Source organism: Schistocerca gregaria, chromosome 3, assembly GCF_023897955.1.
Source record: "Schistocerca gregaria isolate iqSchGreg1 chromosome 3, iqSchGreg1.2, whole genome shotgun sequence".
In the NCBI taxonomy this organism is placed as follows: Eukaryota; Metazoa; Arthropoda; class Insecta; order Orthoptera; family Acrididae; genus Schistocerca; species Schistocerca gregaria.
Window position 1 is genome coordinate 217606774 of NC_064922.1, and position 13260 is coordinate 217620033.

The 13260-nt window shown below is 42.0% G+C and overlaps 1 protein-coding gene across 1 annotated transcript in view; it reads left to right on the top strand.

Annotated features, from left to right (window-relative positions):
• The first annotated feature begins 979 nt into the window (after positions 1 to 979).
• Positions 980 to 13260, top strand: part of LOC126355314 (solute carrier family 22 member 13-like) — a 45152-nt gene continuing 32871 nt past the window's right edge. The window contains exons 1-2 of the mRNA XM_050005606.1: positions 980 to 1029; positions 5027 to 5248. Of these exons, the coding sequence (XP_049861563.1) occupies positions 980 to 1029; positions 5027 to 5248 (272 nt within the window). The remainder of the gene's footprint in view (positions 1030 to 5026; positions 5249 to 13260) is intronic.

Sequence of the window (13260 nt, forward strand, 5' to 3'; positions counted from 1 at the left end):
TTAGAAGATGCAACAAGTCCTCTAAAGAGACAGCTGACACTACACTCGTTCGTCATCTGTTAGAATATTGCTGCGTGGTGTGGGATCCTTACCAGGTGGGATTGATGGAGGACATCGAAAGGGTGCAAAAAATGGCAGCTCGTTTTGTATTATCACGTAATAGGGGAGAGAGTGTGGCAGATATGATACGCGAATTGGGATGGAAGTCATTACAGCAAAGACGTTTTTCGTCGAGGCGAGATCTTTTTACGAAATTTCAGTCACCAACTTTCTCTTCCGAATGCGAAAATATTTTGTTGAGCCCAACCTACACAGGTAGGGATGATCATCAAAATAAAATACGAGAAATCAGAGCTCGAACAGAAAGGTTTAGGTGTTCGTTTTTCCCGCGCGCTGTTAGGGAGTGGAATGGTAGAGAGATAGTACGATCGTGGTTCGATGAACCCTCTGCCAAGCACTTAAATGTGAATTGCACAGTAGTCATATAGATGTAGATGTATTAGCTAATAGTTTGCTTTTACTGTTCGGAGTGTGTATGTTCCCATAGGGGTCAACCACCAGGTTGCATCTTCTTCTATACAGCTAGCGTAAAGACAATGATGGCGAAATAAGACTGATACAATGCTGTCCGTAGCTTTAGCAAGAATATCCCAATCTCTCACACCATTCAGAAGAGTACGGCGAGTGCAGTGGAACGCGAAGTCGTCTTTCACCTTTCCGCCGCCCCACCTCCCCCCACCCCCACCCCCCGCACATTAAACGCTGCAAGATGTTTTGTGGAGCAAAGAGACAGATGTAGACGTAGAATGTATCATTTATAAAAACCATTTCGTTTACACATGCTAATACTTTATTAGATGAAAACAAATTTAATTAAAATTTTATGTTGTTCCTTTGTGGTTCAGGTTTGGAACTGGCAGACATCAGACATCGCACGACGCTGAACTACTTCTCGAGCTGTAGCTTAGGGGCTGGCGTTATGGCTACTGGCCTCTTAGGATGGGGTCTGCGCAAGTGGAGTTACTCAATGTATTGTACTATAGCGCTTTTCATCGCACTGATTTCATTTTTCAGGTAATATGAACAGCGGAAATATTATGGAAACCGTTATGTATTCCAACTACACTTTATCGTGATGATTATATTCTTACAGTTTTACTTCTTAATATTCCATTCCATTACGAAAGTCAAGGTTTCGACATATATATCTCTTATGTCTCATGAATTACTAATACTATCATTAGAGTACAATTTTCTCTCTCTATATGTCGTACAGAAAACATGTAGTGCTCTTGACATCCTTCAATCGACAAAACAATACAGGAAACTACTATTTTGCAGACAATGAGGCATACACAGCTGTATGTAATATAGAGAAGGCTAATTATGTTGGAAAATGTTTGATTTAGTATTTTTCGCTATTTTCAATTTGTGTTTAAGACAATGGTAACAAAGAGATTATTTAGAAAAATTTTAGCCCAAAAGGATACGTCGCGCTGTGTCTTTTCTTCCATTTGTTTTCCTTGTCGGGAGAGAACGTGAATTTAATCTCATTTGCATAGCATCTAACTTATTTATTGTGTGTTTTTATAGTCGATACCTCGTGCTTTCCTTTCGGGAGCACAAATGAATAATTTTTATGGTTGTTCAGCACAAAATTGGTTCAAATGTCTCTGAGCACTATGCGACTTAACGTTTGAGGTCATCAGTCGCCTAGAACTTAGAACTAATTAAACCTAACTAACCTAAGAACATCACACACATCCATGCCCTAGGCATGCTTCGAACCTGTGACCGTAGCGGTCGCTCGGCTCTAGACTGCAGTGCCTAGAACCGCACGGCCACTCCGGCTGGCTGTTAAGCACATGAACACGCTACGAATAGTTGTTCATCCGGCAACACAACCTTTTCAAACTTACTTCGCAACCATGGAAAGTGTCACCTTGCCATTTATTCATGGCATTGGAATATAATACCATTTAATGCTGAATTGCACGATAGCTAAATGAAGCTGAATTCATGTTGGGAATTCTGACTAACATTTTTCTCTTCGGGGTACAATTTTCGCTTGTGTGAAGTGGTTCAGAAGTCTTCTGCGAGAGCACTCTGGAAACATTAACGAATTTACGAGATTTGTTGGGAAGTTCACATTTTTGTCTTCGTTCAAATTGTGTCAATGAATTTAAATATTATTCTTCCTTTGTATCATATTGCGTATTCGCTAATTTCTTGATAGAACTACGACATTCTTTATGGCAAAAATTGCTCTCTCTCATATCCTCTGTTCACCTACATCTAGATACACCACGGTACGTCGCTAAGGTTACCTCGAACCACTACCAGTCAGTGCCTTCGTTGTTCCACTCGCAAATGGTGCGAGGGAAAGCGGCTGCCTGTGTGCTCCGTACTAACCACAGTTTCCCTTATCAGCGGGGAAAAGTGAGCCCCTATTTCCAGTATCATATATTCACAATGGAAATATACAGTCGTTTATGAGTGGAACAGGAGAGCTATTGATTATTTGTGTTACACCTTACCACCCGCAATGCACAATCTGTCAGCTTGCAGATTACATGTGTAGATATACGTGTGGAAAGGTTGTGTGAGAGAGCAACGCGCTGACTTGCATTGCTGTGTACTACGTACATTTTAATAAACAATATGTAGTAGCTCAGCACTTGTTGATGCCAATCTAAATTACTGTGGTTGAAAAAAAATAGCAACAACAAGAAGTAATTACGTAGACTAATAAAATATCGGGAATACATTTTTCTAGTAATATATTTAAGTGATTAACATTCCAAGATTACACTTAATGTAAGCGCGATAAGATACTACAAATGTGAAATACTGCTACGTTAAAACTAGGTGTAACAGTCAGAATGTTTAAGGCAAGAAAGGAAACGAGCATGCATTGTATTTTACAGGTGCCAGATGTCAGTTTGTGGGATAAACATGCCTGTTGCATTTGGTCGATCAATACAGGGACGGTTAATGTTGCTCGTAGATAATTCTAGCGTTGTTATCGATGACGCCGCACATGTGCTATACTGGAGACAGATAAGGTAATAGAGCAGGCGAAGGCAACATGTCGAAACGTAATGGGTTACAACAGTAGTATGCGGGTGAGCGTTATATTGTTGGGAACACTCTCTGGAATGCTTCCAACAAGACCAGTCACCTTACTTGCACACAGGTTAGCAGTCAGGGTGCGCCGGATACCTAGGAGAGGGCTCCTGATGCGATACTAAATAGCAGACCCCTAACTTTCGGTACAAGCATATGGGATTGGTTCCCAGTGGCTCGAAGACGAGTGTACCATCCGGTGCGCCCCAGGGAAGTAGGTCCTCTGTTTTTTCTATCTACATAAATGATCTTTTGGATAGGGTGGATAGCAACGTGCTGCTGTTTGCTGACGATGCTGCGGTGTACGGGAAGGTGTCGTCGTAAAGCGACGGTAGATGGATACAAGATGACTTGGACAGGATTTGTGATTGGTGTAAAGAATGGCAGCTAACTCTAAATATAGAAAATGTCAATTAAATTTAAATTAATGAAGGCGAATAGGAAAAAGAATCCCGTAATGTTTGAATACCCCATTAGTAGTGTAGCGCTAGACACAGTCACGTCGATTAAATCTTTGGACGTAACATTGCAGAGCGATATGAAGTGGGACAAGCATGTAAAGACAGTTGTGGGGAAGGCGGGTAGTCGTCTTCGGTTGTTGTGGTTCATCTGTAAAGGAGACCGCTTATAAAACACTAATACGACCTATTCTTGAGTACTGCTCGAGCGTTTGGGATCCCTATCAGGTCGGATTGAGGGAGGACGTAGAAGCAAGTCAGAGCCGAGCTGCTAGATTTGTTACTGGTAGCTGTGAACGTCACGCGAGTATTACGGAAATGCTTCACAAACTTGGGTGGGAGTCTCTAGAGGGAAGGAGGCGTTCTTCTCGTGAATCGCTACTGAGTAAATTTAGAGAACCAGCATTTGAGGCTGAGTGCAGTACAATTTTACTGCCGCCATCTGACATCTCGCGGAAAGACCACAAAGATAAGACAAAAGAGATTAGGGCTGGTACAGAGGCATATAGGCAGTTATTTTTCCCTCGTTCTGTTTGGGAGTGGTACAGGGAGTGAAGATGCTAGTTGTGGTACGAGGTACCCTCAGCCACGCACCGTATGGTGGATTGCGGATTATGTATGTAGATGTAGAACTCAGACCATAACTTCACGTGTAGTACAATTTGTCTAGCACGCAGACAGGTTGGTTGGATGCACTCATATAGCATTTTGTAACCCAATTACACGACAACGTTAAAAACTCAGTGGGATGTCCATAATGCAGTCTTTTTCGCCTAAATACATTTTTACTAACATCAGCTCACGATTGTTACAGCGTGTCTGGCCGGAGTGGCCGAGCGGGTCTAGGCGCTACGGTCTGGAACCGCGCGACCGCTAAACTCGCAGGTTCTAATCCTGCCTAGGGCATGGATGTACGGGATGTCCTTAGGTTAGTTAGGTTTAAGTAGTTCTAAGTTTTAGGGGACAGATGACCTCAGAAGTTAAGTCCCATAGTACTCAGAGCCATTTGAACCTTTTTTTGTTATAGCGTGTATTTTTATCTTAGTAGTGGCACTACTAGTGCCACTATTGTGTGACTGTCGAATAATTTGAAAAGACATTTTTTTTCATATGTAGAATCAGACCAATCATTTATTTCACACATCTCCATCTTGGTATTGCAAATTTTTTCCTCAGTGTGTATGACGCCCTCGTAGCAACGTATGCACCATTGTGTCTATATACTGACGTGGCGGACAGGAGATATAAATCTACCTTCTCCCGTCGTGAAATAGTGATATGAAAGCAGATCGCTAAGGATGTGTGTTGTGAGTGTGACTACGAATTACCTCCTGCCCCATATCAGCGACTGTACTCACAACTTCTTTCGCGAACGTAATAACAAGACTTAACGATGTTTTTCATGGAGAGATTTTTTAGGTGAGTGGTTCTGGTGCTCGCAGGTGGTTCCCGGAGTCTCCTCGGTGGCTGGCGTGCAGAGGTCGCGAGGAGGACGCCCTGAAGCTGCTGAGACGCATCGCCGCCACCAACGGCGGGTGGCTGCCTCCGTTCGCTCCGCGGGTGATGCGGACCGTGGCCAAGGCCCAGAGGGACCGGAAGGGCTTCCTCAGCCTCTTCTCCAGCTGGAACGTCTTCAAGAATACGGTGCTGCTCATCATTGCAAGGTATGTGAGGACGGGAAAAATGCATCCAGAGCACTTCATTCACGTAAATGCAGAACCGCGCAGTGGTATTGTTGACAGAGGTCTCCTGTTGCTGTTGGAACAGAAACTGAGCTGCTAACACCAATTCATTGTAGTGGAAAATAATACAGTTCGCTTAATCAGTTCCCTTAAATCTTAGGTAGATGAAAGATTTTGAGATTCATTTGATAATGCTGTCAAAAAAAACCAAACCATTCTACTGGTCACATTTTGCAAAATGTACAACAGACGATTCTACTCGAGTGTGAAGCACATGTATCCAACAATCACTTTTAATGCAATATGGAAATCGTTTGTAGAGGGATGTTTCACCAGCAGAATACCTTTCAGAAATCTCGAAAAAATATTTCTTCACTGTTGGCACGAAATGCTAGCCTTAATGTCGCCGAGAAGAGAAGAGTAGGTTTCCAATGAAAGAGCACATTGGAGGAAATGAGGTGGTAACTAAAAATATTGTAACAAAGTATATTGACATAAGTAGGGCTCTACGTCAACAGTAGAAAATCAGCTTTTATTTCCCTCGGACCACAGTCGTTGTTAAATATCTCCGTCAGAATACTGCCGGCATTTGAGTGTAATTAATTTGCCTGGAGCAATATTCTAATTTCGACTTTGAGGCATTTTTCATGTGCAGTATATTGTCCCTCAGGACACGGTAAAAATGGCACACATAGAGGTTCAAACACATGTCATCATTAGATATAATCTATCTGAAATATGTTCCTCACCAGGCACAGTAGTGGTAAAAGGAGAATACAATATACGAGCGAAAATGCCCAGGCAAGAAATAACGAATGTCTGCTTCTATACTGCGCAAGCACCTTAGGATGTCTGGTCTAGGCCTTCATTTACCAGCTTACCTGTTTCAGTCGCAAATACTTGGCTGGTGGAATGATTGCTGATCGTCATCCCTTAATTTTTTTTTGTGATCAGTCTCCCGACTGTTTTGATGCGGCCCACCACGAATTCCTCACATGTACCAGAGGAACACATGCAACCTACGTCCTCAATTATTTGCTGGATGTATTCCAGTCTTTCTCTACAGTTTGTGCCCTTCGAAGACATTCCCTCATGATGTACGCGATGTTCTATCATTCCTGTCGCTTCGCCTTGTCAGTTCTATCCACATATTCCTCTCCTCTCCGTGCAGAATTCCCTCATTCCTTACCATACTAGTAACTCTAATTTTCAACATTCATCTGTAGCACCATATCTGGAATGCTTCGATTCTTTTCTGTTCGGTCTTCCCACAGCCCATGTTTCACTTCCATACAGTACTTTACTCCAAACGTACATTCTGAGATATTTCTTCCTCAAATTATGGCCTATGTTTGATACCTTTTTGCCATTGCTACTGTGCTTTTGATGTCCTCTTTTCTCCGTCCGCCATTAGTTATTTTTCTTCCCAGGTAACAGAATTTCTTATCTTCATCTACTTAGCGACCATCAGTCCTGATGTTAAATTCCTCGCTGTTCTCTTTTCTGCTACATTCCCTCATGATGTACGCGATGTTCTATCATTCCTGTCGCTTCCCCTTGTCAGTTCTATCCACATATTCCTCTCCGTGCAGAATTCCCTCATTCTTTGCCATACTAGTAACTCTAATTTTCAACATTCACCCGTAGCACCATATCTGGAATGCTTCGATTCTTTTCTGCTACTTCTCATTAGTTTCGTCTTCTATTTATTTTCTGTCCAAATCTTGTAATCATTCCCTTCGGCACAGCATTAATTTTTCTTTACTTTCTCTTAGGATAGCAACGTTATCGCCAAATCGTATTATTTGTATCCTTTCACCTTGAATTTTAATCCATCTCGTAACCGTTTCTTTAATTTCCATCACTGGTCCTTCGGTATACAGATTGAACAGTAGGGGTGGAGGACAACTTCCTGTCTTATACCCTCTTTAATCTCAGCATTTCGTTGTTGGCCGCATATTCTTATAATCTCTCTTGGCTCTTCTCTCCCTTTAGCTTACTCTGATATTTCTCAGAACTTCGAACGTCTTGCACCATTCTTTGTAGTTGAACGCTTTTTCCAGGTCGACAAATCGTATGAAGGTACCTTTATTTTTCTTTACTCTTGCTTCCATTATCGACCTCAGCGTCACAATTGCTTCTCTCATAACTTTACCTTTCCTAAAGCCACACTGATCGCCATCTAACACATCATCGATTTTCCTTTTCGTTTTCCTGTATATTATTCTTGTCACCAACCTATATACATGAGCTGTTTAGCTTTTTGTGCGATGACTGTCACACTTGTCAGCTCTTGTACTCTTCGGAACTGTGTGGATGATATTTTGGCGAAAGTCAGATGGTATGTCGCCATTCATACGTTCTGCACAACGTGAACAGCCGTTTTGATGTCACTTCCTCCCCCCCCCCCCCCTGATTAAAAAATTCTGATGGAATGTTATGTATCCTTTCTGCTTTATTTGGCCTTACGTCCTCCTAAACTCCTTCAAATTCCATCTCTTCTAAATCGACTCCTGTTTCTCCTTCTGTCACATCAGACAAATCTTCGCCATCATAGAGGCCTTATATGTAATCTCACCAAGTACCCGCTCTTTCCTCTGCATTTCACAGTGTAATTTTCTTTGCACTATTAATGTTAACACCCTTGCTTTTAATTTCACCGATGGTTGTTTAGACATTCTTACATGCTGAGTCAGTCCTTTACGACAACCATTTCTTTTAGATTTCTTCACATTTTTCGTGCATCCATTTCGTCCTAGCTTCTCTGCACTTCCTATTTATTTCATTCCTCGTTGACTTGTATTGCTGTATTCCTGACTTTCCCTGGACATTTTTGTACTTCCTTCTTTCATCGAACAACGGAAATATGTCTGCTGTTACCCATGGTTTATTCGCAGTTATCTTCTCGGTATATACGTTTTCCTTTGCAGCTTCTGTGATGGCCCTTTATACAGACGTCTATTTCGCTTCAACCGTACTGCCTACTGAGCTATTCCTTATGCTATATTTATAGCCTTCGAGTTCAAGCGTATCTCGTCATTCCTTAACACTTCTATACCTCCTCCTCGTGCTACTCCTGTGCTTCTTGAACAGAGTATTCACTACTACTGTCTGAAATTTATTACAGAACTCGTCATCCTTCTCTCTCATTCCTTGTCCCAAGCCCACACTCTCCTGTAACCATTTCTTCCTCTTTATCCGCTACATCTGCATTCCCGTCTCTCTTGTCCATCCCTATTAGTTTTTCGTTTCGCTTTAAGTACTGTATTACCTTCATATATTTTCTCTACCTCTTGATATTCAGCTCCCGGTGTTGCTATGCATACCTGAGTTATAGCTGTTGGTGTCTGTTTGCTGTCGATTCTGATATGAACATCGTTATCACTAAACTGTTCACAGTAACAGACTCTCTTCCCTACCTTCCTGTTCATAACGAATCCTACTTCCATTATGCTATTTTATACTGCAGTTGACATTACCCTATACTCATCTGATCAGATATCCTTGACTTCTTTCAATTTCACTTCACTGACCCAATGCAGTGGTTTCCATTCATGTCGTTGATCATTGATAATTCTTCCGCCTTTAGGAACAGTTCCCCACCTCAAGGGCAACAGAGTGCCCAAAACCTGTGTCCGCTCCTACGCCCTCTTTGACAAGACCGTTTAACAGAATGAGTACTAATGCTGGAAGTATTCGGCCACCATTGCTGATTATTAATCATCATTTATGCGGTGGCGGTTGTCGAAATCGGAACCGTGAACGTTTTGAATACTAATCAAATATCTTTAGTTTTGCCTTTATATATTTTGGCAAGGGGCGATTTATTGGTTGATTCCTCTAGGAAAGTACACTCTCGGAAATTCAATAATAAACCACAGCGTGATGCAGAACACCTCTCTTGCAGACTATGGCAGCAGAGTTGGCTGAACATCTCCGTGACGCTTTCTCAATTAGTAAATGAATGTATAATGAAACGCGCTGTTTTTAAATGAACCTATAACGAAATAGACCGTTCTTCTTGGATCTTCTGTATTTCCTTCATCCTTTATTCCTGGAATAGATACTTCATTGACAAGCAACATTCAACTGTAAGTCTAAATAGAGTTTTGTAAGCTACCTCCATTATGGGTGGACTTCTGGACTACACTTCCTGACGTTTATATCAAAGAATCTCAGTCTTGTATAAGCCTTACCTGCTGTTAATTGTTTGCGGCCATTGCACTATAAATCACTCCTTACTTGTACTCCTACATATTTTATGTGACTCCTTCCAGAGTATGTTCTGCAATCGGGTAATCAGACAATAACAGGGATCTCTGCCTATTTGCGAGCAGTACGTTATTTACTTCCATTTGAGGGCCAGATTCCAGTCACTGCCCCAAGCGTCGACGCTCTACAGTTCTTCTTACGTTTCGCTACAAATTGCTGTCCTCTCTTCCCAAGTGTCACGGAAATTGTAACGCTATCCGATACGCCACCTACATACATATCGAAATGTTTTGATCCTCAACATGGCCTTGGGGAGGGACTTTGATAGATTTGAGTCTAAAAATTTACCTTCGTTGAAAGTGAGGTCTTGTATTCTGTCTACTAAGAACTCTTCAATCTTACATTTACTTTGAAAATGTTTTCGCTAGTATTTTTCCCACAAGGCAGTAATAGGAACCTTGTTGAACGTCTCTCAAACATCGAGGTACACGGCGTCATCCTGGGAGTTTTCTGAGTCACGTGGACTAACAGAGAGCTGGAATTCTCGCGATAGTTGTTCTGGTAACCCATGGTTAGAGAGAGGATTTCCTATTTCCAGCAATGTTCTAATACGTCAGGGTAAAATATGTTCCAAAATACTACCACCGAGGTCAGTAATGTACATACGAGGGTCATTTCTGAAGGAAGAACGGATTTGTAACGAGGTAAGAGGAAGTTTATTTATAAGAGTACATTCTATCGCAGACTACGGTATGCAGTTTTTTTTTTTACTTTTCAACGTAGTCATCATGAACTTTTAAATCTTTGTGAAGTCATGGCAGCAGCTATTGAATCCCAGCTTTAAACGAGCAATTAAAAGTTTCTTTCAAAATTTTTATCATTTGTTGTTGTTGTTGTTCTTGTTGTTGGTTTTGGAGGAGGAGACCAGACAGCGACATCATCGGTCTCATAGGATTAGGGAAGGACGGGGAAGGAAGTCGGCAGTGCCCTTTCAAAGGAACCATCCCGGCATATGCCTGGAGTGATTTAGGGAAATCACGGAAAACCTAAATCAGGATAGCCGGACGCGGAATTAAACCGTTGTTCTCCCGAATGCGAGTCCATTGTGCTAGCCACTGCGCCACCTCTCTCGGTTTTTATCATTTTTCACAGCGCTTTTCACCAAGAAATTCCTTGAGTTTTGGAAACAGATGAAAGTCTGACGGTGCCAAGTCATGGCTGTAAGGTGTATGACCCAGTAATTTCGAATTAAACTTGTCCATTTGTGTCTGTGTGAGGCAATTTGAGGCCGATTATTGTCACGAAGCAGAAAGCCCAGTCGGCGATTTTTAATATCGCGCATAAGCTCTATAGCTCTTAGCATTTATTATCATTCCCCTTGGCAAAAAGGCTATCAGAAGAACGGATTTCGTCCAAAAACACCGTGGCCAAAATTTTCGGTGTTGAATGTTCGTGTTTGAGTTTTGGTGGTATTGTCGGGGACTTTGAATGATGTCACTGGACTGACGTTTATTCTGTGGAATGTAGTACGCAATCCATGTTTCATCAACGGTCACTATGTGACGCAAGAACGCGTCAGCATCTTTGTGACAGCGCGCCAAAACGGACATCGATTGTGCCATTCGCTTTGTTTTGTGTTCTTCATTCTACATTTTGTCCCCCATCTCGAACACAACTTTCCAGTAACAATGCGCAAAACTACTGATCTTGAAGCTTGTGGAAATTTTTCATGCAGATCGCCAATAGTGAATCGTCTGTTTTGTTGAATTACCTCAGCAACATTTTATGCACAGTTTTCAGTCAGGACAGTAGGCCAAACAAGTCATTCTTCATCATGAACATTTGTCCTTCCTTTGATATACAGCGTACACTATGTATACACTTTGCAAAAACAGACATAATGTCTTATGGGACAACAGCAATCAGTGAAATTATAATGTTACTTAAAAACCGTCTTGATTGCAAATATTTTTATTCATATGACCGGTTTCGGTAGCATGTGAAAACTGCTGGATTTGGACGGGTTACTCCTGTAACTGAAATATCAGATTTGAAGATGGTTCTGAATGAACCGAAACCCGTCATATGAATAAAAATATTTGCAATCAAGACGGTTTTTAAGTAACATTACTATGTATACACATTTCCATCTTTCATTAACCTGAGCATAAACATCAATACACAGCTGGTGCATTTCAGTATGAAGAAATTGTTTTGCATTAACCGAAGGCGCTTCACAAACGGCGGGTTTACTGATCGACATAGCTGCTAACGAAGCAGTGTAACCATACAGCCAACACTGGCTGAGAAGTGAAACGTAATGGCGACCTAGGGATAGACTGAACAAGAGTATCCGATCTTGAACGGACGTCACGTGGCAGCATGAGAACGGACGTCACGTGACAGGATGCGCCGGTAGGGTGCGCTATGGGTTACTGCTTTATAAATGACACTCGTGTATAGTTTTATGCCTCTGCTCGAGGAACCTTCTAGGACACTGGTATGACCTGGACTTTTTTCCAGTCACTAGGAGCGCCTCGCTTCTCCAGCGTCCGATGAGCTCAACAGAAATCAAGAAAAACGATGCGAATCATCTTCGTTTGAAGTATCGCGAGTTAGTCTGAGTCCGTTATATTCAAAGATATACGTAAAGCCCTTGAAGCGTTGGTGCAAAATGCAGAGTCTCGAACGGAAAGGTAAGCATGGCAGAAGTTGCCTCGCGCTGGGAGGCGCAATAGATCAGGCCCATGAAAGGGGTCTGCCGAACCACTGCAGCAGAGGAAATGTGGAACTTGTTTCTGGATAGTGTAGGTGACCTTTTTAACTGCTTAATTTACTCGGAGATATCAAAACGGTCCCATTGCGAAGAGGCACACCAACCAGTGGAAACAAGACGGACAGTTCACCAACGCTGAAAAGGCGAGGACTCACACATCATATGCCTAAAGCGTTTGCTCGTACGACAAACGGAGACAACTTAATGACAGCTAACCTCTCCGTTGACCGATATTTGCTTATCGTGTACGGGCGACGAATTGGAACCAACGAAGCGGTTCGGTCTACTGGCGATAACATCAAAGAACTGGCGGTTGACTGGCCTTGTGCCATTTGTCTTTTTATTGTATATGCCAAGTCGAATGTTCGTGGGTTCAGTAGCAATTTTCTGTTTCTCTGGAACGAGTGTGTACTTACGATTTTGAGGAGAGCCAACAGGTGCAGTTCATTTGATTTATTCCACTGCTTCGCTCTTAATTTTGACAAGACCATCATCAGAAACTCTACAACTTACGTGTAAAACTACAGTAGTTGGCTGTTAAATTAGAGAGCCAACCGGCCAATATAACATTCAGTTCGAGTTGTGCCTCTCAGGAGAACTTAATTTCAGCCGTTTCTCTGATTACCCTGTAGGCAATGCCTGCTCTCGATAAGTGTGTGTGTATTTCCTGTCTTCACAAATAGTGAGCTAAGGAATGGAATATGGAGCGTTGAAGCTGGTATAGTTTCTGATATAGTTTTATCGTGAACGGTCACGTATGTGGTCCTCTACGAACAGTTATTTAGCAAGGAAATGGAAAAGATGAAACACTTGGAAGGGAGCTAGTGAAAAGTAGGAAATAAACGTGCACGACGTGAAACAGAAGATGATGTCTTTATTTACATTTATTTCGCAGTGAACGACAGAGAGAAACGAAAAAAATCTTGAGTGACCGTCAATGTTTGTGCAGCTGGCATATCTCTTCTAAAACAGGAGCCACGTTTGGAAATTTTACGGCCAACACAAT